The following is a 25,169-nucleotide window of genomic DNA, read 5'->3' on the forward strand; positions in this document are numbered from 1 at the left end:
CAGCATGATCTTCAAAACACAGGGGCCCGCGGTTTGAGAGAATTCTGTGTCCATGTCCTCATCACTCTCGTTGCCACGCCGCCGTAGCCGCCGCCTCCTCGACTGGTTTTGCAGGTCCTGGTTCAGCATTGACTGCATGAGAATGCGCGAGGTGTTTACAGCATCCATGATTGCTGTCTTGAGCTGAGCAGGGTCCATGCTTGCCGTGCTATGGCGTCTGCACAGTTCACCCAGGGAAAAAGGTGCGAAACGGTTGTCTGCTACTTGCACAGAGGGAGGGGTGAGGCAGGGGTGAGGCTGTACCCAGAACCACCCGCGACAATGTTTTTTTCCCCCATCAAGCACTGGGATCTCAACCCAGAATTCCAATGGGCAGGGGAGACTGTGGGAACTATGGGATAGCTATGGGATAGCTACCCACAGTGCAACGCTCTGGAAATTGACACTAGCCTCGGTACATGGACGCACACTGCCGAATTAATGTGCTTAGTGTGGCCACGTGCAATCGACTTTATACAATCTGTTTTAAAAAAACAGTTTCTGTAAAATCGGAATAATCCCTTAGTGTAGACATACCCTCAGTGTGATTCTAAAGCTTGTCTCTCCGGCCAACAGAAGTTGGTCCAATAAAAGATATTACCACACCCACATTGTCTCTCTCATACCCAAGTGTAGATCTCTTCACTTGCAACCACAGACAGTAATGCAGCTGGGAGCCCTCTCTCTTGCTTCTGTTTTTTGTTTGTTTATTAATTTAAAGAATTATAGAAGATTAGGAGATTTCAGATAGAGAGGTGCACTATCCATTTAGTCCATCCAATTCCTTCTTTGTGGGCTGCAAGGTGAGGTCACACCAGTATCCCTAATGCAGTCTGGGGAAGTCTTCTGAAGGGGACATCTGGGACAAAGTCTTCTACTCCTTGGGCACACTTGTTCCCCATTCACAGTGCCACCTCTTTCGACTCGCAGCATGTTAAAGCTTTGGAACCATTAAACACAAATTGTCAACATCACATGTCAAAATATACAAAGTAAATATCTTTAAATCAAACTCTAATAAGTTCTCAAGAAGCGTTTTTCTTACTTTGCCTGTTGGTTATTTCAGTTTTCATTGATGGAAAGATTTTTTCGACGGTTTGTGCATGTACTGTGAAATCAGCATTTACTGATTAAAATCTAATCCTTCCAAGACTAGTTATGGGATGTATCAGCAGCTATTGGTCTGTGTGTATCTGATAAAATCTCAGTTCTGCTTAACTAGCAATGTCTGAGGTTGACAGTTCTCTGGTTGATCCTACACTTTGTATTTTTCTAATTTTGCATTTCAGTAAAAATTCCCATTTCTGAATATTTCTGCACCTCAAATATTAATTGGGGCCATTATGCACACATATGCCAGTTTTTATAACTATAGAAATTCAGTGATTATTACATGAGCTACTGTAGATCTCAGCCCTGCAATCACTTAACTATGCATGTAAATTTACTCCGCTGAGTAGTCTCTGGAAAATTGCTCATGTGCATAAAGAAATTCAGTGTATGCAGGAGCAGGGCCATAGTCAGACCTTAGGAACAGCTCTGTGTAGCTTGAAAGCTTGTCTGTTGCACCAACAGAAGTTGGTCCAAAAAAAGATATTACCTCACCCACCTTGTCTCCCTTAAAGTGGTAAATCAATGCAAAAATAGTAATAACAAATAATAAAATCCTGTTTGCACCTTTTACTAATCTATTATTATGTATAATTATGGAGTCCACTTTTTTAAAAACAAGTGTACAGGTTTTTTCTTTTCTTGTTTGTGTTTGATTTTAGAACTGTCAGGTTCTGGCTGCTCTCTGTATCTTGGAGGACTTGGGCAATATTTGAAAGACTGGAATGGGCCATCACACAAGACTGAAACCCAAGTTGCATCTTTCCTAATTCTCATTTGTGTGGGGTGGGAATGTTGAGTTCTAGGACTCTGATCCTGCAATTAATAGGGTGTAGAACTCCGGTCAAGTCAGTGGGACTCCATGCGGGCCCAGCAGTCAGTTGTAGAACTGGGAACTAAGGTATGTAGGCACCTAGTGGGATTTTCAAAAGCACCAAGTGCCTAATAATACTCATTGATTTCAATGAGTATTAGGCATGTAGATACTTTTTAAAGTCCCACTAGGCACCTACACCTTTAAAAATCTGCCCCTAAGTGACTCAGAAGTCTAAGGCCACATCTGCTCTATGGTGGCTACAATGGCACAGCTATGGCACTGCAGCTACACCACTGTAATACAGATGCTTCCTACAGAGACAGAAGGAGATTTTTCAATCATTGTAGGTAATCCATCTCTCCAAGCAAGAGTAGCTGGATCGATGGAAGAATTCTTCCATTGACCTAACTATGTTTACACTGGGGTTTAGATTCATAGATTGCAAAGCCAGAAGGGACTGTTGTGATAATCTAGTCTGACTTCCTCTAAAACACAGGCAATAGAACTTCCTAAACAAATTCCTAGAGTATATCTTTTAGAAAAACATCCAATCTTGGTGTAAAAATTTTTAATGATGGAGAATGCGCCACAACATTTGGTAAATTGTTCCAGAGATCAATTACTTTCACCATGTTGGCATAGCTCCATTGCCCTGAGTACCATAGCTATGTCAAGCTTACTTGTAAGTTCATTCCCTCTGAAGCATCTGGCAGTGGCCACTGTCAGAGATAGGATACTGAGTTAGATACACTATTGGTCTGACCCAGTATGGCCATTCTTATGTTCTTAAGTGTAGACCAGGCCTAAGTTTGATTGATTTTCAATCAGACTTGCGTGCCTAAGTCAGCTTTGAAAGTGAGAATTAAACTCTTAAATCACTTAGGCCTTGCAATGCTGAATGGAGCCATGCCTAAATTACCTTTTAGAATTGGGGACTACATAGCATAAAATTCAATATTCCCTCTCACCCTCTACCAAAAATATTGTCAATGTCCCTGTAAACGTTGCCAGAATCAGTCCTCCAGCACAAAGATTGGAGGCAGAACCTGCTATTCTTGACATTTCTAACATAAAATTGAAAAACAAAACATCAAAAATATTATAGGCTTCTTTTTTACATCATACAAGAGATCAAAGAGACCAACCAATCTTTTCAATTTCCCTTCCAGTATGATGACACTTGCTGGGTGTAGTGTAGAAATGTGGTCGATACACAGTTCCCACAATAGTACATTTTTCTTTTCTTTTTTTTCTTTTTTTTCCCTGTTTCATTTTGTAATAAAGTTGACCATGGGAAAACAGGGACATGGATCAGAATTGTAGCCAATAGCTTGCCAGTGTCCCTATAACACCCAACAAATATAATATTTCTTGTAAAAATGCATTCCAAATGAACAAAAAGCCCTTGAAGTAGTAGACACCTAAAACCTCCAGTGTCAGACAAAACCAGCACTTTCCGTTTCAGCCCCAGCTGTGACTTCTCCTTTTGAAGTACTCATAGGTGCGGCCTCTCTGAGAAGAGAGAGCCCTGATGTTTTAAAATACAGGCCCTGATCGTGGAGTGACTCTCACTCCTTGCTCAGGCAAAACTCACAATGAATGGGACTCAGCACTTGCACACTAGGGTGATGGATGAAATACTTAAAACAGATTAAATTAAAGATAGCTTTGATTAAGAAAGAAGCTGAGAATTAAACCACAGTCTTTAATTCTAATTGTCACCCAGCTACAAACAGTTTTAAAACCTGCATTTTAAAGCCCTTGGTTTCCCATTGTGAGAGCTGATCCTCGGGCATGTCAAAGGCAGAAGATACTGCAGCATTACCTGTCTTTGAAGTACATACAAGGGTAATTCTTAGGAATGAGAAAATGGACTTTAAGTCGACTTTCAGCTAAGCTACTAGTAGATTTACAGCCAGTGTTTAAAAACAGCAGGTTTCTCTGTCTGCAGAGAGGAGTTTCAACCCCAGCTGTGAGTACTTCAAAGGCAGAGATGCCACTGTTGGGACTGGAGACGGAACTGGAAATACAGGCTTCCGCACACACTGGAGGTTTTAGGATCCAAAGACTTCCATTTTACCGTAGTTACAGAAAAGTACATATTTTAATCAATTAGAAACCAGTTCTAACTTTCATATCCAGGTTTACAAACAAGTTTTGGGTGAGGAATACAACTACACTTTACATTGTGTTTAAGGGAATTCATCCATTATGTTTTTAAAAACATTTACATTTATACAAGGTGTCAGCAAAATTTATGTTGCTTAAGGGTATGAATATTCCACCCTCCTGAGCAACATAAGTGGTAGTATACACAGTGCTATGCTGGTGAGAAGCTTCTCCTGCCAACATAGCTACTGCCACTCATTGGGGGTGGTTTAATTAAGCCAACGGGAGAGCTCTCTCCTGTTAGTATAGAGCGGCTACATGATAGAACGTACATTGGCACAGCGGCATCAGTACAGTGTAGACATAGCCTTAATGTGTGTTTGTAGACTGCCTTGCACAGTTAGAACCACTGTAATATTTAGGAATTGCATCTACCACTATGTATCCAGTACAGTGGTCACTGGAAAAGTCAGCTCTTACCAACACTTAGAATACAGCGCTATCGGAGATGTAGCAGTATTTCCCTAATTTTGGACAGGAAATAACCCATGATACCTCATATATTACAGTATGGTAACTGGAGGGAATGTTGGGCCTAGATTGTGTCTTTGAGCCACTGCCTGCAACCTGGGGAAGTGTGTGAAGGAGTTCTTCACCATCAGCTGCTCTACAGGCACTGCACTCAAGGGAGAATCAGGATGACACAGTGATCAGCAACACTGTAAAAGCATAGAAGCGATAGGCAAGCATGACCTGAGTGGCCTTTGCTATAGATTTTTCCAGGCTGCAGTATGCAAGGCACAAGGAGTAGGGGAATGACTTGTTCTGGATCTATTATTTTCACGGGTCTCTGGGCCACAGAATGAGACACAAGACTTACCTTTAAAACAAACAAAGAAGTATTTTTTATTTTTCTTGCATCTTGAACTTTTTAGTGATGGCTTTTTCTTCTCCAATTATCTATCTCCACACTTAAGAGTCTCTTCTTATTTATGAATGTACTTGGTCGACATTGTTTATTTTAAAAAAGCTTGTATAAAAATGGCCTTAGTTTATTAAAAAAGAAATTTGTGAATATTTTTAAAATTCTCTTATTTTGATTAAATATTTTCAGGTTTCCCCTCCCCCCATTCTCCCCTTTCAACAGCATCCCCTCCCACCCCCCAGTTCTCTGTAAATGCGCTCTATTGCAGACTAATTTTTATTTTATTACTCACTGTCAAGGGAGCATTGAGGACAGTTTCAAACTCACTATGAATCTGTTCTTTCATACTTAGCCTGCACTTCCTATTTCCTCCCCTTCTCCAGTGGAGCAGCAATAGCCCTTCTTACTAGTTGGCTGTGGTTTCCAACATTATGCTTTGTTGTCTGGCCAGCCTGGAACTGCTGTCAGTTAAGCTGCTCCATTCAACAGACATTCAAGAGTATCTCTGATTTCATGATGGAGTAAAACATTTCATCTACAGCTGTGAAGCTCTGTCGTTCCTTTTAACAAGTGCAAAATAATCTCTTTGGGGGCATTATCTGCTTGCCCTCTTTCTTACTGTGTCTTACGCCATAATAGAGAACTATGGAGCAAATATAATACTGTAATTAACTTGAGTGGCTCCACTGATATTAACAGTGCAAGGGTAGCTCAAGTGGCTTATGAACAGCAGCAGTGCCCCAAGAGTGAAATACAGCCACTCCACTGCTGTCTGTTATTATTTAAAGAATGTCAAATTTCTGGTTAATTTTGAAAGTTTTATATTAAAACATCACCATGAGTCATTTGCCAGTGCTCTTCTGGAAGTGGACGAACGGAGGAATAGGGGGGAAATGATGATGTTCTGACACTAAAGCATTAGGTTTTATTTAACTTTGACATGGCAGAGATGTGCTTACAGTGCTGATTGACAGGCTGTTTTCCCCATTTGACATCCATTTTGATCTAACTCTCTGTGTGGTGTGACTGATATACAACTAGTGTGACATTAGCAGCCACTTGGGAGGAATGGTGAAAATATAGTTTCATGACAACATTCGTCTCTACAGTCTGGGTGGCAGAACTTCCACTGCTGTGAGCTGTCAGAGCTCCATTAAGGGCAATGGAGCTACAACAATTTAGAGGGGCAGATTCTCAGCTGGTATGTCTGATATGCATGCACCCACCTTTCATGACTGCACCCCAGTAATGTCCACTGGCCCCAAACATTCTTACTAACATTTAAAAAATAATGGGTGCCGAAAGTTAAGCTCCTGAACCCAGATCCACAAAGGGACTTAGGTGCTGCAATACCTAACTTGTAGGCACCCTGCCACCTCATGGAATTCACAAACCCTAGTTAGGTGCATAGGCTCCCTAAACAATGCTCGAGGAGAGATAGGTGGCTAAAAAGGGGATCCATAAAGGCCATCATGATCACTTAGGAGCTGCCTAAGCTAGTAGATGCCAAAGAAGATACGTCCCTTATAACCTTTATCCCAGTTGTTAAGGAATTCATCCAGGATGTGGGAGATCCTGGTTCAATTTGCCTGCTAAGGAGAAGGGATTTGAACAGGGATTTCCTATCTCTTAGCCCCCTGATCATTAGACTATCTAGTTATTCACTCTCTTCAGTTCAATGCATATTTAAATTATTTATACAAAATGGAATAGCTTGAACAGGAGAGATTGAGGGACACCCACATCAGAATATCCCAATCTCTCTTGTTGAAGGCATGCCATTGTTATAAGTAATTAAACATGCATTGGGACAAAGAGCTCACTAGAAAGATTATACAGCCCAGTGTTTAGGGCTCTCTCTTGAGCATAGCTGTTCAAATCCTGTCTCCTCAGCAGGCAGCATTGGGAATTGAACCAGCATCTCCTACATCCTAGGTGAGTGCTCTGAGTTAAAGGAGATCACCTTCTCTCTACCCCCACAGTTTAGTGTGGAATTAGGCATGCTCAGAGCATACCTACTGGATCAGGCCCCCTAGAGAAGATAGATAAGAGAACACCTATCTCCACCTGGTTTGAGGATTGCACCCAGACACCCACCCTGAGGCAGTAGTGCACTTGCCCAGAGGCAGAAATTTCAGTACCCAGGGGACTTTTACAGCAAAAATGTAGGCACTGAATGAGTTGAGGCAGCTACAGGGGTAGGCAGTAGCCAAGCAAGGATTTTGTCGATCTCAGTGGCACCTGAATCTAGGACTTTAGGCCTCTAAGTCCCTTTGGACTCTGGGCCCTCAATCCATATTTAAACACTTAAATAAATGGCCTGATTTTCAAGGGTGCTGAGCACTCAGCAACAACTATTGACTTCAGTAAGAGCAGAGCTGGAGCTCTATCCCTGGATAAGAGAGCCACAGCAGGCATCAGCGCTTGACTTTTTTATTTTAAATCTGCATTTCCTGATTTTTATAATGCTTTATCTAACCATCTTAGCATTACCTTATTGCTAGTTTCATTGCATGGACAATCTATACGTGCAACATGTGATAAAATATAAATAGGTCACACTAAGGAGGTAATGAAGGTTATAAATGAAGGCTTTGTGGACCTGAACAGGCTATGGATCAAATCAGTAGGAGCTGTTTCATTGCCTTCAATAGGCTTTGTCTCAGGCCCCCTCAGGAGGAGAGATGTTTTGGGTCTTGCTGAGCTTGGACAGATATTGAGAGGAGACCCACCTAGGATCACGGCGCAAGCTTCTTAGTATGAATCATGTTATTTGTGGAACTGTTGGGTTTACCAAGTGTTGTGCATGATGCTAAAAAGACTAAGAGGCTTTAAAACTCAGCCTTTGTTATGCCCAGTATTTGATGGACCTACTTGGAGAGCTGGCCACCCTGGCTAACGTGAAAAGAGATGCTGATCTCAGATTGTGCAGAAGTTCACCTACTTGGTACCACTGTTTCCAACCTCAGCAAAGAAGGTTTGGAGACGGTATTGCCCATTTCACCGGTAGAGGTAGCTCCGCTGGAATCATTTTGAGGCACACTGGCAGGGCGAAGCCTGCACTAGTGGTACTGCCTCTGCTGGAGCTTTGCTGCGGATAAGTAGAGAACTTCTGTATCCCATATAGCCAGTAAAGCTCCTTTTAAAGCACCCTTTTTCAACCCACAAGTAACCTTGAATTGACCGTAAAGGAGTAATCATGCAAAAACTAATAAAAGCAAATGTTGCTTCTTTCACTCCCACGCTTCTTTGTTCTCACTCAGATTCTCTCATTTAGGGGAAAGGTTGGTCCAATGATTAGGGCACTTGCTTGGGACTCAAAAGACCCAGATTTAATTCCCTGCTCTGCGCAGATTTCCTGTACGACCTCCAATGTCATTAAGGGTACGTCTACACTGCCTTTTAAAGCCTACGGCAGCAAGTCTCAGAACTGGACCAACAGGTGCTGGCTCGTGGGGTTCTGAAAACAGCTGTGTAGACATTTTGGCTTGGGCTCTCAAGCCCTCCGTTGTCCCTGGGCTTCAGAGTCAAGCTCCAGACTAAGCCCGAATGTCTGTACTGCTGTTTTTAGCACCATAGCCCAGGCTGAATGAGCCAGAGCCTGTAGACCTGGGCTCTGAAACGCGCTCCTTTTAAAACAAAGTGTAGATGTGCCCTGAGTCTCTCTGCACCTCGGGTCCCCATTTGTAAAATGGGGATAATAGTACCTCCTAGTGGTGTTGGGAGGACCAATACATTAGCGATCGTGAGGGGCTCAGATACTACAGAAAGAGGCGGCCATAGAAGTACCTAAGATAGCTACAGTCCAGGTTTTAAATTTTAAGTCAGTTTTTAATTCATATTAATTACATGCAAAAATGGGCCAGACCATCAGCTGGGGTAAGCTGGTACAGCTCTGTTAAAAAGTCAGTGAAGCTTTTTTAGTGCACACCAGCTGAGGATCTGCCACTCTCTCTTGGTGCTTTATTTGGATTTAACTTTTTAAAAAGTTATACAACCTCCTCTTCTCCCCTCACTCATCCCAGCATGTTTCAATTGCCAAAGTTTGCCTTTCTCCTGTGCTGTGCTACCACACATTAGGAGCAGGATCTGCCTTCCAGAAAAAATCCTGTCCTTGCACTTTATTACAAGACAGAAATCAGCAAGGAAGTGCAGGCTCTGTGCTGGAGCAATGAATCAAAAATATGACTGTCTAAATCTACATTCAGTGACATCATCATCAGAGAAATGTATGAGACTCTCTGCAGCCCTGTGCTTCTAATATGATATTTCTAGGCTTCCATCGCTGTCAGAAAGAAAAAAAATCTCTTGGGTTATCATTGGCATCCTGACAGCAAAAATTGTTTCCTGATGCACACAAATACAAATGTGAAGCCAGCAGCATGAGCCTGGGTGGTTTTGTTAACAGAAAACATCTCATTTGAAAAAAGATAATGCACAAGTTGCAAGAGAAGCATAAATCAGGATGTAGAGGATACAGTGCTCAGTGGATAGCTTCTCTGAATTGATGATCAAGACGGAAAAATATGTCTGCCCATTATATCCCCATTCCCACTCTCTCTCTTCTGTTCTATTAAAGAAGATAAGGAGGTCAAAAGGTCTTCTTTTAGATCTCTGCACATTATTGGGTGAGATCCTCAGCTGGTGTAAGACCAATGAAACTCCACTTGTAAATCTGACAGAATTACATTTATTTGCACGAGCTGAAGATCTGACCATTGTGTTTATTTTTCTGCATTTGATTCTACTTGTATTCATTGGACTGTCTGCCCAGGTATGTGTTTCTCTTTTTGCATATTTCAAACCTACTTAGATATAGATTTTCCCTATCCCTTACTCCTGTCTGAGAGGTCAGGGTTTAGTCCAGTGTATGTAGTGCTGTGCCTTCTGCTTCACTTGGATTTAAAAAAGTGTCTATTTGGAGAGTTTTGTCTTTGTTCTTAATGTTTTGTTTTTGTCCTTAATGTGGCTTATAGTGCACAATTGCAGATATCATACCATTATAAAAATAAACGACATTATTGTACAGTAATAGTTCTTAACAACAGAACCATTATTGTAAGCTACAATGTTTGAAACCATTATTGTTAAATACGGTAGTATAAGGGAAATCTTGGTCTTCTGCAGTTATACATATGTAAACATAAATATTACATCACTAGGAGCCTGATCCAAAGCCTGCTGAAGCCAATGGGAGTCTTTCCACTGACCTCAATGGGCTTCAAATCATCCCCTAGATTAGGGCTGACCATGGCAGAGAGATGATGCAATTATAGTATTACAGTGGCTCTGCTAAACCTTATTAAGATTCTGAGCATATCAGATGTGAACGAGATGTTTCCAGGAGGCTGAAGGGACTCAGACTGAGCTGCAAGCTTGTGCAGTTAAAGTACTAGGCCATCTCTCCAACTAGGCTGTCCCCTATGTGCTTACTAAACACTGCAGTATATGCTTCATATGCCCTCCTAAGAATTGTTTGGCTAGCAGTCTGGATGTTGCCATATGCTAGATGTAAATGCAGAAACAAAGAAATACACAGAGACCAATGAAGCAGCACAGGCCACAAGAAAGTAATTTGCTGGTGTGGAGCCAGCCAGCCTCCCTACCAGTTTTGTTTCCTAGCCCCATGTACTAATATTAGACCACAGCATTGCACAGACAAAAGGATGATTTGGAAAACCATCCAACACCATGGACATCCCACATATACCAATCACCAATGCACCTGAGCTAAATAAGTTGTGCTGATTCACTCTGAATATTTGCAGTGTGTTCAATTACCCTCAGAATTGTTCATTTTTTTTGCCTGTGGTTCTGGGGTTGAGTGGGGTCATTGAGGCTACATCTAGCCTATGGAATTCATTCCCTCAAGAGATAGGAACAACTTCACCACTTTCATGCCAAAATGCAAAACTCTTTGATTTAACTTTCCCTCAATAAGCTCTTCACACAAAGTCTAACTACAGTGCAATCATGGGGTGTGACTGAAGCTCATATAGGCATCCCCAAGCTAGCTTTAATATATACTTAGCTCGAGTACTGGAGCAGTGAATCCATGGCAGCACAGGCTTCAGGGCAGGACATACCAGCCAACCCAGAACCCTGGGTAATTTCTCAGAGGCTAGCTTGTGCTGCCAAAGCTTCACTGATCTGGTACTCGAGTTAGTTAAATTAAAGTAGCCATAGACACACAATAGGCATATATGATGTCTGCTAAGTTTTCAAATGTACTTCTACCAGCAATCAGATGGAGTATGAAAGAGCTTGGTATCGTTAGTACTATTTTAACACTTGGGAGGCACTCTGTGTCTACTATGATGCCGGTCATATTAATACGTAGGCAAATGCCAGCATTTTCAAATTTGGAAGCCTCTTGGCCCCTAAATTTGATTCAAGCACCAAACTAAAGGTACCTGTGTTTCAAGGTTCTAGCCTAAGTGACAAGATCTTTACATATGAATGTATGGATAAATAAAATGCATAGATATTTCAACATATAGTGAAGTATTTCCCCCTCCCCAAAATGGGAACTTTGTTATATTCTTACATTTCAAGACGAGATTTATGAATATTATATTGCAATGCAAAAGCCCCATGTGAAACTTGCAAGTCATTAGCAGATTGTTACATTCCAGTCCTGAATCTGTAGTAACTGCTATTTTCACTCCTCACCTATCTCTATATAAGACGTTCTCTCTGTGTAAGAATTTGTGAACTTATGTATTCTAGTTTTATCAAAATACATCCACCTGAATCAATAAATAGTCTTTTCATCTCAGGGTAATTGTGAGTGTTGGTTTTGGGGGAAAATTTTCAGAGATGCTGGTCATTATATAAAAATGGAAGTACTCAAAATAGAAAAGAAATTGAAAGATATTTTTGAACATTGTAACACAAGGGGAAAATACATGACTGAGGCATAGTTGTTTTTTTAGAAAGAAAGGGTTTTTTTTAAAAAAATGATTACTATTCTTAGCTCTAATTTGGTGTGAAAAGACTCCTTCGCAAATATTGTGATATAGTGAAGTGAAATCATCATACTTGGCTCAGGCATTTGCATCTATGAACACAGATACAGGATGAAAAAATTAAGTCACTGTATACCTTTCCCCACAGTACAGTATTATTTTTCTGAGTTGCAGATATTAAGCATAAAGGCATAAGAAGCCCGATGGCATTGTATGTAGGGTGAAGAAGTTGAATGCTCTAGTGCCTGTTCCCCCCCAGATTCATTTGATCTGTTCTGTTTTGGGCAGAACCATTTACAGAGTGAAGCATATCACCTGCCTTGCCTCTTGCCCACCTTTGGGACACTACACATGTCTGGGGGAAATAGGGAAAAAGTATACCTTGTGCTCCTTTGAGAGCAGAGACTGGAGTACTACCTAGCCTTTTTGCAGGGCATACAAATAGACAGGGGCTGAGGCTTTGCCATCCTTCCTACAAACCGAGCAACTCCATCTGACTCTGGAATTCCAGGGCTAAGAAGCCCGCAAGCTCTTCCACATGTGACTACCCCTCCAGCTCCTTCATATGAATAAGGACTTGGAGGTTTGCATCCAAGATGGCAAACTAGAGTAGGCACAATGCTAAGCAAACCAGCTTAAAATGCTGACAAAAAAGTCACTACAAGCAGCTTGTTCAGGAGCTACTCAGTACAAGTCAGGAAGCCACAACATTTGTGAGATAAAAGCAGAATAGAAAGGAAATTAAAATATGTTTTTTCAACATTACAGCACAAGGAGAAAATATATGTTTTCAGAAGGAATATTTTCCAGGTTTTCCCAGGGACTAATAGTGAATGTGATATGAAAGCTGCTGCAATATCATAAAGAACAAAAACCTATCCAGCTCCTAGTCTCACCTCAATTCTTCATTCCAGATCAAGCTCTCTACCAGTCAGTTCTGGAGGAGTCTGAGAAGCTGGACAGAGGTAGGAAGTGGGAACAATAGCACTGACTCAAGCTCACAGTAGTTCATAGAGAAGGGCTATTAATATTTGCTATAAGCTGGCTAGCCCTTTGAGGTGAGCTGGGCTCAGCCATGCCTATGACTTAGCAGCTGTCCCTCAGCCTCACTGATGAACTGACAACAGAAGAGCTAAATGGTGACCTCTCTTAGCTGTAATGGGGCTTAATTGGAAACTGACCCCAGCTGGGGTGGTGAAGGAGGGTAAATACTATTTAAATAGAGCTGGGAACTCAGTGGAGTGGGATAGAGAGTCATAGATCACTCATGCTAACCTGCTATAAAGCGTAGACCACCAACACCACCCTACAGCCGCATGCTAACCCAAGAGAACTGAAATAAAATCAAAGCGTTACAGCCCATAGGAAACTAGACTATCATGTGACACAGGCAGAGAATAGGAGGGACTAAGGTGCATCAGGGCCAGAGTCCCTTCTCCCTATTGCAGGGAAATGATAAAGTGAGATATATCCAGATAATTCAGGCAAATGAGCTACATCCACACACTGGAGGAAGGTAGAAAAAAAGAGATCACTGACAATCTGATGAGGGGGGGAATCCCTTCCTGATGCCACATATGGTGATCAGTTAGACCCTGAGCAGGTGAGCAAGAACCAGCCAACCAAGCACCTGAGAGAATGTTCAGTGTCACCTCAGAGCCCTGACTTACCCCAACCAATGTCCTTGCTCCGCCTGTAGCCATCCCTGATGCTTTAATGGAAGGAGATTAAAAAATCCCTCCCAGAATACATGGTGGGAGAAATCCCTTCCTGACCCCTAGTGGCTGAAACCCTGAAGCATGAGCTTTAGGAACATATGACATAAATTGGAAGTGAGCCCCTGCCCCCTTCCATCGCAAACAACCCTGTTATACAACTGCACTCAAAAATTTGTCCAGCTCTCTCTTCAAACTAATTAAGTTGTTTGTCCCCACAACTCCTATTGGGAGGTTGTTCCAGAACCTCACTCCTTTGATGGTTAGAAACCTTCCAATTTCCAGCTTATACCTATTTGTTCTTGTGCCAACATTCTCCTTTAGCTTAAATAGCTCTTCACCCTCTCTGGTATTTACCCCCCTAGTGTATTTCTAGTGATCAATCATATCCCATCTCAGTCTTCTTTTTGTTAGACTAAACAAAACAAACTCTTCCAGTCTCCTCTCATAAGATAAGTCCTCCATTCACCTGATCATCCATCTTCTCTGCACCTGTTCCAGTTTACATTCATCTCTCTTGAACTTGGGTGACCAGAACGGTACCCAGTATTCCAAGTGAGATCTTACCAATGCCTTGTAAAAAGTTATTAATACTTCTCTATCTCTGCTGGAAATGCCTTGTCTGATACATCTAGGATCACATTTGCCTTTTTCACAGCCACATCACATTGGTGGCTCATAGCTATCCTGTGACTGACCAACACACCTAGGTCTCTCTCCTGCTATGTCACTTCCAACTGATGAGCCCCCAGCTCATAGCAGAAATTCTTAGTGTTAGATATTAAGTGTATGACCTGGCACTTTGTACTATTGAATTCCATCCTGTTTCTGTGACTCCAGTCTTCAAGGTCATCCAGATCTTCCTGTTTAATGTTCTGATTCTCCTCTGTATTGACAATGCTTCCCAACTTAGTATCATCAGCAAGTTTCATACTACTTTTTGTGCCCAGGCCTATTGAATAAGATTGGCCCAAGTCTGATCTTTGAGGAACTCCACTAGTAAATCTCCCTCCAGTCCAATAGTTTCCTTTCAGCACAACCTGTTGCCTTCTCTCCTTGACCTTACCACCTTACAATGCTTGTACTGATCCCCATTTTCTCTGATAAACCCATGTGGCCTTATGTCAAATGCTTTATTAAAGTCCAGCTATGATATATCTTTTGCATTTCCTTTATCTAAAAAATCAGTTATTTTCTCAAAGAAGGAATCGGGTTATTCTGGCACTACGTATCTTTGTTATATTCATGTTGCATTGCATCCCCTTTACCATTTACCTCTATGAATTTAGTTATTCTTTCCTTCACAATTTGTTCTAAAACCTTGCATACTACTGAGGTCAGACTAACAGGTCTGTAATTGCCTGGATCACTTTTTTTCCTTTCTTAAATATAGGTATAATGTTAGCTAGTCTTCCATCATATGCTACTACCCCTGAAGAGCTAGAGAGAGTTCTCTCTGTCTCTGGGAAGGGCCTGCATTAGAAGCCCATGAGGGGTGGAAGACTAGTTTAAGTAGCACTTAGACTCCCAGCATGGAGAAGCCTGGGGGTGGGGTCAATACCCTAACAAGGGAGAAGAATTGAAGTCAAGCCCTGGACGGTGAAAAGGCTTTTTGTTTAGAGTCAAGCCCAGGAGAGGTGAAGGACCTTTAGTAAAGCTAAAATCCGGAAGAGGACTGAACCTTTGTGTGACTTGGCCAGAGGGCTGAGACACTGAAGATTAGTGTGGGAGTTCAGGGAAGAGGCCAGCTGGAAGTGGTCACTGTGGCTGAGGAAGTGGCCACCACAGGCTGTGCAGGAGGCAAAGTCCCCTGCAATGCTGTGTTCAGGCAGGAGGGAGCACCCTAGTGGTGAGGACATGTGTTAACAATATTATAGGTAGGTCAACAGGACACCACCAATATTGGACTAAATTCAGCGCTGGCATAGAAAGTGGGCAATTCCCATTGACTTTGTGGTGTGGGGCAGGGCTGAATTTGGTCCACTCTTTCTTTTAATTGTGCTTGTGTCTACTATCCACATTCCCTTCCTAATTCTCCCTCTCTTACACACAAACAAATATTTTGCTTCTCGCTACTTGGGCAGAAAACCTGCAAAGTATGTATGTGCAATAGCTGTGCTTCATTTTGTACCCGTGCTGATCCTTCTGCAGAGTCCATGACTTAGGGTTAGTTTAGCAGAGATCCACGGCACAGAAGAGTTCATATCACAGTTAATAAGTATTTGTATTTCTCTCCACTGTTCTCCTAAGCTCCTTTCTCTATGCTGTGCCTGTAACAGAACTGCTATTGTAGATAAGAAAACACTTGGCACAAAAACAGATACAGGAGTAATAACTACATATTCGACAAACCTCTAACCTGCATTTTTTTTCAGGCGTATCTAGTTATCTTTCAGGTTCCTAACGTTCATGCTGCTCCTCACAAAAAGGGTTCAGTCAGCAAGCCACTGCTTCAAACTTTGCTGGTAATAACAATGCCAAGTATTTGAGTACATTTGTGAAAGTTGTTGGGTGTCACAAGATGGCTTGGATTGAGGGTGTAGTATAGGTTCATAAGTATAAACCAGTACACAGCATAAAATTAATGGAGAGATTTGGCAATGCCCTTCATTGCATGTAATGAATCCCTGTGCAAATGGAGTTACACAAGGAGGAGGCAAACACAACCTGGTGGTCCAGGAGAGAGCACAGACAGCATCACTGAAAGGCGTGACAGAGCATGCAATGCACATTCTCCCCTCTTGAGGTACAATGCTCTCCCTGAGGAAGTTTTGAAATGCTGTGCATGCATCTAGATAATAGTACACAGTCTGGCCTCACCTGGCCAGAAACACTTCCTTTCTGGCTGCACAAGTTTGATCTGTGCTGACAGAAGAGGTCTGGAAGGGAAACTGACAGTTCTTTATACCACCAAATGCCAAATTCCTTCCAAAAGTTTCAAAGTGCAGCACTGTATCACTTTTTAGAAAAAGAAATATAATATAATCTGTGTTTAGCAGCAGCAGGTTTTTTTAAAGGGCTAGTTTCAGTAAGTATTTGGAAATAAGAAGAAAGGCTAAGTAAAATAATTCCATGTTTTACAGGATGACAAAATGCTTGGTGTTTGAAACATGCCTTATCATAGTTCTGCGTTTTTCTTTGGTCACGGGGATTTTTTTTTAATCTCTTCATCCAGTGCCAAATAGCCAGATTTGGATTCACTGCAGCAATTCCAACCAGGAGATTAGGCTATAATATAGATATAAGTATGTAATGTGTATCTTAATTGTCAGTTTTGAATGCCTGTATTGTCAGAGGACTAGAGGAGCAGGATTCATACCACATATACTAGGGGATTTGTTTCCCTGATAGAAGCAGCTTTAATTTCTTCTAACCTTTTGTGTTCTGAGTGTAAAAATAGTGCTTGTATTTTTGCAGATGGTTAAAGCTACTCTGCACCAGGGTACTCTCTCAAAAAATGCTAAGGAAATGTCTCTATTTGGCACTTCTGAAATCTTCATTTAACCAACATGGTGGTTAAGTTTTGTTATATTTATGTTCTTGTGGGGTTATTACAGGGGTGGGCAAACTATGGCTTGGGGGCTGCATCTGGCCCTACAGATATTTTAATCCAGCCCTCGAGCTCCTGTCGGGGAGCAGGGTTCAGGGCTTGCCCCACTCCGGCGATCCAGTCGGGGACCAGGGTCGGGGGCTTGCTCCACTCTGTATGTACTGTGGTCCTGCGCAGTTCCTGGAAGCAGCGGCATGTCCCCCCTCCGGCTCCTACACTTAGGGGCAGCTAAGGGGCTCCGCACGCTGCCACCACCCCAAGTGCCACCCTCCCACAACTCCCATTGGCTGGGAACCACAGCCAATGGGAGCTGCAGGGGCGGTGACTATGGACGGTCAGTGTGCAGAGCTGCCTGGCTGTGCCTCCACATAGGAGTCGGAAGGGGGACATGCTGCTGCTTCTGGGAGCTGCTTGAGGTAAGCACCGCCCAGAGCCTGCACCCCTGACCCCCTCCCACACCCCAATCCCCTGCCCCAGCCCTGATCCCCCTCCTGCCTTAGTCCTGAACCCCTTAGTCCAAGCCCAGAGAACCCTCCTGCACCCCAAACCCTCATCCCCAGCCCCACCCCAGAGCCTGCACCCCCAGCTAGAGCCCCCCACACCCCAACCCCCTGCCCCAGCCCGGAGCCCCTTCCCGCACACTGAACTCATTTCTGGACCCACCACAGAGCCCACACCCCCAGCTGGAGCCCTCACCCCCTCCAGCACCCCAACCCCCAATTTTGTGAGCATTCATGGCCAGCCACACAATTTCCAGACCCAGATGTGGCCCTCGGGCCAAAACGTTTGCCTACCCCTGAGTTATTTGATTTGATCTTGGTGAGTCTGTTTATTTGTGTGTCCCCTTTTAAAATGTTATCAAGGACATCCAGGGTAGGGCTATGTTGTAAAAAAGATGCAGAAGCCTGCATCAATTGACTTGAGCTTCTGCTATGGGGTTAATAGGTAATAATTGGAGATATACCCATCTCCTAGAACTGGAAGGGACCTTGAAAGGTCATTGAGTCGAGTCCAGCCCCCTGCCTTCACTAGCAGGACCAATTTTTTTGCCTCAGATCCCTAAGTGGCCCCCTCAAGGATTGAACTCACAACCCTAGGTTTAGCAGGCCAATGCTCAAACTACTGAGCTATCCCTCCCCCCCACTGAGGTGTAGTGTAGCCATTTGGGCTTGATCTGCAGTCTGGTCTCTGAAACAACAGTGAGAGGGGACAGTCTTGTCTATTTTGCTATTTTTAGTCCTGTAGTGTGAGTAGGGATCAGCCGAGCTGCATTTTTTTTTTGCACTGTAGATGTACCCCAACACAGTTTAATTGTAGTGTATTAACAATTTAAATAAGCAAATACATATCAATCACCATTTAAAATTTTTTGCCAATGATCAGCTACATAAATCTGCTAAGTAGGTGTTAATAAGAGAAGCAGTTCCAAATGTTTATTTGGTTTTGGGTTTTTTTTTAAAAGACATTTTAAAAAGGAGATAAATATTAACAAATTGTCAGTCTTGATGCCAACATTCACCTTAGTTAAAAACAAAACACGGCTCTGTGTGGATGCTGGAGTCTGCCCAGGTGGAACTAGTGGCAGTTTGATGGCCTCAGTATTCTAGCTGTATTTTATTTGTTTACCTGAGCATCAGTTTTATTCAATGTTATCTACTACTCACAACATTGAATACAATGTTGTCTTCTGTATATTTTTTTCCACTGAGCATCCTATTACTGATGTACTGTGGGAAAGGGGCTTTTTGGATTAAAAATAGCATAGGCTCCAATTCAGCAAAACATTTAAGCACGTGGGATAAAACTTTTCAAAAGCACCTAAGTGACTTAGGAACCTAAGTCTCATTTTTTTTTAAAAAAAGAGATCGTTAGCAGTTAGGTTCTCCATGCCCACATCCTCAGAAGTATGAAGATCCCTAATTCCCATTTAGGCAGACACCTGAATACATTTGAGGATGTGGGCCTATGTGGCCCATCAGTGAGTGTGTATTAGAGAAAATATGAGTTGTTATGAGCAACGAGCTCCAGAGTATTGGCTCTTTAGCTCAATCTATAGCATCCAGGGCTTTTAGCTCTGAAGGTCCCTGATTCCGTTTTTAGTGGGTTAGCCAAGATGGTAGCCATCATACCTACCTCATTTTTGAAAGAGAGACTTCGGTGCATTTGAGAATTTTACCTATGATTAACTTTAAGTCTGTCCCATTGACTTAAACTCCACTGATTTCAGTTTTGCTTCATCAGGGTCATAATGCCTGTGACTGATGCTTCTGCTGACCAGAATGCTAGTACTAAGCTACAGTGTTTGAGAAAAAAGATTTTATCAGAAAAGGAAATGAGCAACACAATGCTCGCTAAACCACAATATAACAAAATGACCTTGTGATTTCTAAGCCGCTAAAGTTTTAATCACACTTCTGCGCACACCATGTGTAACATTTTAAACCACAGTTCAGAAACGAAGCTAGTTATTTTACTAGTGCCTTAATAGTGAAATTAGTTAATAATTGCCCTGGTAAACACTTATACTGAACATAATTTTGAGTTATGGAGTAGGATAAGCAGCACTGAGATATGAAACAGGATCCTTTGGTCACATCTAGCACTATTGTTCAGCTGTAAAGTTTAAACCAGACATTTCCCCTGCAGAAATAATGGCCTAGCGTTTCTTTTGAGACAGTGTTTCTATCAAGGAACCTGGTCCTGCAGGCATTACTCACGTGAGTAGTTCTCATCCCATGATTAGTCCCATTGATTTTTTGGGAGTGTAACTACATAATGCACTGGTTCCCACACCCTAAATGTATTCCATACTCCACATCTTTCCTGCTGACCTGCTTTTGTGTCATTGTTACCTTGTGCTCATCCTACCTGTTAGGTGTATCTGTCTGTTTTCTCTTGTCCTTTATTTAGATTGCAAGCTCCTTGGGACAAGAATGGCTTTTCTTATGTACTTATGCCTAGTGCACATTGGGGCCCTGGTCTATGATTGGGGGCCCCTCGTTGCTGCTGTACTATAAATAATAATAATAATGTTCAACCAACCTGAAAGTGCCTGTGAATATTTTGGGCCAGACTGTGAAATGTACAAGCTCTTGTGAATAAAGATTACTCACAGGAATAATTGTTGCATTATTAGTGGAAATTAGCAATCTAATGAAAAAGCAAATGTCCAGTATTAGACTCATTTAAAGTGCTGCAGTTGGATGTGAAAATATTGAATGGGATACTGCCAGTTTCCCTTTGTGTCACTGTTCACGTGCAGGACAAATTTATGGAGAGTGAGGAGCTAGGAGAAATGAATATGACTCTCTTTAACTCTTTTTAGGCTGTGCAGTGATTCTGTTATTGCTTAGAACCACATTCTGATATCCTCACTCAGGGTAAGTTGCACTTTACACCAATGTAGTACCATTGAAGTCAATGGAACTGTGTGAAGTAAGATACCCCTGAATTTGAGTAAGTGTACCAGAATATGGCCCTTAGTGTCATGATTCTTAGCAAATTTCAGATTTTGGAACAGAAACTTTTATGTATCCATTTCATCATGAATTAATCATAAACTATGAGAATAGAATCCATCATGCTGAATTCAGCTGGCATTAGTGTAAATGTCAAATGTAGTTCTGTAGGTGTTTCATTGCATTTTGTCAGCAATTAAACATTAGTCAACGGACACTTAAAATTAATGCTACCCTACATTTCCTCCTCCTTAATATCTTTGATGGCCATAAATAATGTGACTTGAATTATGAATTGAAATGGGCATCATGGTACTTTGTGTCAATGAAGGGCACGGTCACAAATATGGAATTAAGATTTCCGAACATGCTCTAGCTAAAGAATGAATATCATTGATTGCAAAGGCTGGAAAATGCTACCATTAACTTAAAGGCCACATACTCCCTTCTGCAACAAAGGAGAATGGGTGCTAAATGGCATGGGAAAACTCCCCATCATGCAGAAGGAGGGAGCAGTGCCTCTGTTGCACGAATCAGAGACCACAGCAAAACTCTACATAAGAAAACTGCATTGTGGATCTGGAGTGAGCAAGCTAGAAATTGAGCTAGGGAAAACTGCTCACCGGGGAATTGTCACTCTTGAAATCTATGGGGATTATGCAGTGAACTAATTGTAAGACCTTTTTCCTGCAAATACGTAAGTGCATGATTAACTTTAAGCATGGGAGTAGTCTTTAGAAATTAAGCTTGCAGGAGTTTACAGGATTAAGTCATAGATCAGTATTATTTTGCCTGGGTTTCCCTGCCTTCTAGAAGAGACCCCACTCCAAAGGGGTCTCAGAAGCAATTGCAAGTGGACAGGGCATGGCAGGGAAGCAGAGCTATGTTGCCATAAACACAGTAATTGGGGCAGGAGCTTCATATATGCCCTGCTGTTCAGCAAGTGTCCCACTGCCCACAAGAACAGCTATACCAGGTCAAACCAAAGGTCCATCTAGCCCCATGTCCTGAGTTCTGATAGTGGCCAGTGCCAGCTGCTTCAGAGGGAATGAACAGAACAGGGCAATTTTGAGTGATCCATCCCATTGTCCAATCACAGCTTCTGGCATGGAATTCGCAGCTGGACAGCCATAGGTTTTGGTAACTTAATTCCCTTTCCTTTCCACAAGAAGTTAATGCATCCCCACTCTAATGGAATTATGTCACTGGGAGTTGGAATTCAAAGTTTCCTGTCACCAATGGGTTTTTCTCCCCCTTTCTTTTTGCATAGGGAACAATTTGGTTCTAAATTGTTAAAAACAAGACCCGGCAAAGCCAAATCCTCCCATTAGGGGGAAGGGGGAAAAGACATGAGGGGAAAAGAAATGTCATACATATAGTTTCCCAGATTTGAAAAACTTCTAAGCTACATGGGCCTAATTTTGCTCCCATGAAAGCTTGTTTCCAGCTTATTACTATTTTCTAATTAAGTTATTTTCTACTGAACCAGAGTCAACAGGAAAACTATAGTAGAACGACCAATAGATCTGAAAAACAGGAAACTAACTTTGCCAATGAATAGGTAAGTAAATTTTGTATTTTTAAAGCATTGATAAATAATTATAACAATTTTATTATTGATGTATAGCTGCTTCAAACACTGGCCAGCTAAAGGTCAGATGAATCAAATGTGGTTTGAAGAGAGCTCACTAAACAGGAAACCACTCAGCTTCATTTTTTGTTCAGTAGCTGCTACAAGAGATGAGACAAAAAAGAGCAGAAGATATAGGATGGCTCTAAGTACAGGGTGGGGTTTGGAGCCCAAAGGTTTAGAGCTGATATTTTGCTAACCCTGAGCATTTCCTAGAGTAGCTGCTCAGATATTAGGGTGATGAGTTGTGTGTAAATTTATTCCTAATCCTGGCTACATCTATATTCAAAAACATAGTTATTCTCATGTTTTTTAATAGTTGGTAGATGCTCACATACCACAATGATGGATCCATATAAGTACTGGGACAGGTAAATAGATCTGAGGTACAAAGGGTGAGGAGGGATGAGGGTGACAGACAGAGCCATCATTCCAACAGTGAAGGGAGAGATCCGTGCATATGGACCCTCTGTGCTCACATCTTGGTGGTTCATCGGAGCGCATGTTAAGACACTGGATCAGTACAGATTCAGAAGGAAAAGTGCCGTCTACTGAATCACCAATACAGGAGTTATACTATTTACCTACAAGGCTTAATTAATTCATATTTGTAAAATGCTTTGAGATTCTTGCATAGGAAAGATGGGTTGTATGTAACTGCAACATATTTCTGGCAATAGAACCAAGACAGATAAAGAGGCCCCAAAATCATCAAATTTCCCACAGTTACCAAACATGTTTTCTCACTTAAATGATTAGCAGGTCCCTCATTCTGTTATGCTAATCCTTCAATGAGGTTTTGATAAACTTGCTAATATTTTGGTGAGTGCATTTGTTCTCTTTTACTTCTTTAGATCTTGGCCAAACATGAATGCAGCAAGTAGACTGGAGTTAAACCACAGAGGTAAAATACTATGTTATCATTTATACAATGTTTCCCCTCAATAATATTTTTCATTATGTTTTCTTTTTACCATACTTATTACCCTTGGTGTCAGCAATAGTTTGCGATATGCAAAGAATATAGAATCAGAACCCTGGTGTGTTGATCTATTGTAAGAAATATACACAACTCAGGTATATATACACAACTAATGAATGAGGCCAAAAGCTACCAGCATACAAGAAGAATACTGATTTTGTGGTCTCATGCATTAAAAAGTTCTACATCACAATAAGTTATCCTGCTGCATATAAAATGGAGATTTAATACAACAAACATTGAATTGTTAATGAAATGGTTCATTGCCTCTAAAAACCATGGGAGGAAAGAATGTATAAAGTTTATTTTTAGAAGTGCCTTTTTATCTATATCTATCTTGCCTCATTTAGGCATCCCATCCTGCAATCAGATCTGCTAGCACAGACCTCTGTACCTGTGTCACGTTTCATGGGCACAGGTGTCTGTACCATCAGATCTGATTTATATTATCAAAACGGTTGATCGCTTCTAAAACAATTGGGGGTTTAACCTTTTGCAAAAAAAAATCAATTTTAATTTAGAAAAAAAAGTAAACATTTCCTATTTATAAGGCCCTGATCCTAATGATAAGATGCTCTCTAGCCCTCATTAGTAAAGCATTTAAGCACATGTTTAACATTAAGCATGTACTCAAGTCACATTGACTTTGTGGGTAAAATTTTGGCCCCACTATAATCAGTGGGGAAAATTCCCACTCACATCTATAGACCCAGGATTTTACCCCATGACTTTAATGGAACATGCTTAATGTAAAGAATGTATGTCAGTGCTTTGCTGAATCAAGGTCTCTATTAACCAAACACATGTGCTGGATGTAAAACCAGTACCCAACATTTATTATACAACATGTGCATCTTACCACGTGTTACACATTCACTGTTTGCTAAAACGAGTACATCCACCCCCCCCCTTACTTTTTACTCTAAAATAGCATCACAGGGCTTTTTTTAACAGAGGATGTTATGGGGTGTATAAACCCAGCACTTGGTCTGAAGGGGTTAAAGAGCAACTTGGGGCCCAGCTGACCTTGCCCAGCTGCAGCTGCAGAGCATGTTCCAGATGGAGGTAGAGCTTAAAAGGAATCCAGACAGCTCTGAAGGGGGCTGACAAGGCAGGGAGAAAGGCCTTCCCTGGGAGTTCCTAGAAAGGGATGCTGCAGCAGCCCCTCTGGGAAAAGGGGAGCCTACCAGTGGCCTCAGACAGGCTAAAGGTATAGTTAGTGTATTTTTTTCATTACCTTTTGCTACAGACTGCAAAGCTTGGACCATAGAGAAAGGGGTAGGAAGTGGCCCAGGGAGGGTAGCCTTAAGGTGCTCTTGGGTGCCAGACCTTGGTAACTGTCACAGGGCCCGGGTTCCCCTATTAAGAAGGAAGTGACCTCCTAACCACTAGGTGATGTTTCCAACAAGCACCAATAGGAAATAGGTTTTGTGGTGAAAAGAACCAACTCAGATAAAATAAAACCAACCTGTCTGGTGGTTTCGGTGACATGTGTTTTCTTTCGATTCACTTCCAAGTGGACAAGTGGCCACATCACAGCAAAACCTTACTACAGCTGGCACTTACTGGCATCTTCCTGCCCCCTCCCCCAAGTCTCAGAAGAGAGGCCAGCCTATTCTCCTGCTCATCCCTTGAATTGAACCCACATAATTTTTGAGGATCCTGCATGTCCTCACTAAGGCTTAAAACAGAGATGCTTAAATACATGAGATTTGCATTTTTCATGATATTTCCAGACAAACTAGAAACTGCCTATGAGAGCCTTACCCTTGAAAAATTTCCAACCCAATTTTGTACATCTGAAGGTTGGGCTGTTTATTAGAACACAACTTCCTGTCTGATGTCACTATTAAAAACAATGAAATC

General features: G+C 41.9%; 1 protein-coding gene across 1 annotated transcript in view; it reads left to right on the top strand.

The window, feature by feature from the left end:
- The window catches only part of CLNK (cytokine dependent hematopoietic cell linker), a 124,142-nt gene that overhangs the window by 27,065 nt on the left and 71,908 nt on the right, over nucleotides 1-25,169 (top strand). Inside the window, exons 2-3 of the mRNA XM_039542050.1 lie at nucleotides 22,181-22,252; nucleotides 23,176-23,225. Coding sequence (XP_039397984.1) covers nucleotides 22,181-22,252; nucleotides 23,176-23,225 — 122 coding nt within the window. The remainder of the gene's footprint in view (nucleotides 1-22,180; nucleotides 22,253-23,175; nucleotides 23,226-25,169) is intronic.

This window comes from Mauremys reevesii, linkage group 5 (genome assembly GCF_016161935.1).
Source record: "Mauremys reevesii isolate NIE-2019 linkage group 5, ASM1616193v1, whole genome shotgun sequence".
Lineage (NCBI taxonomy): Eukaryota > Metazoa > Chordata > Testudines > Geoemydidae > Mauremys > Mauremys reevesii.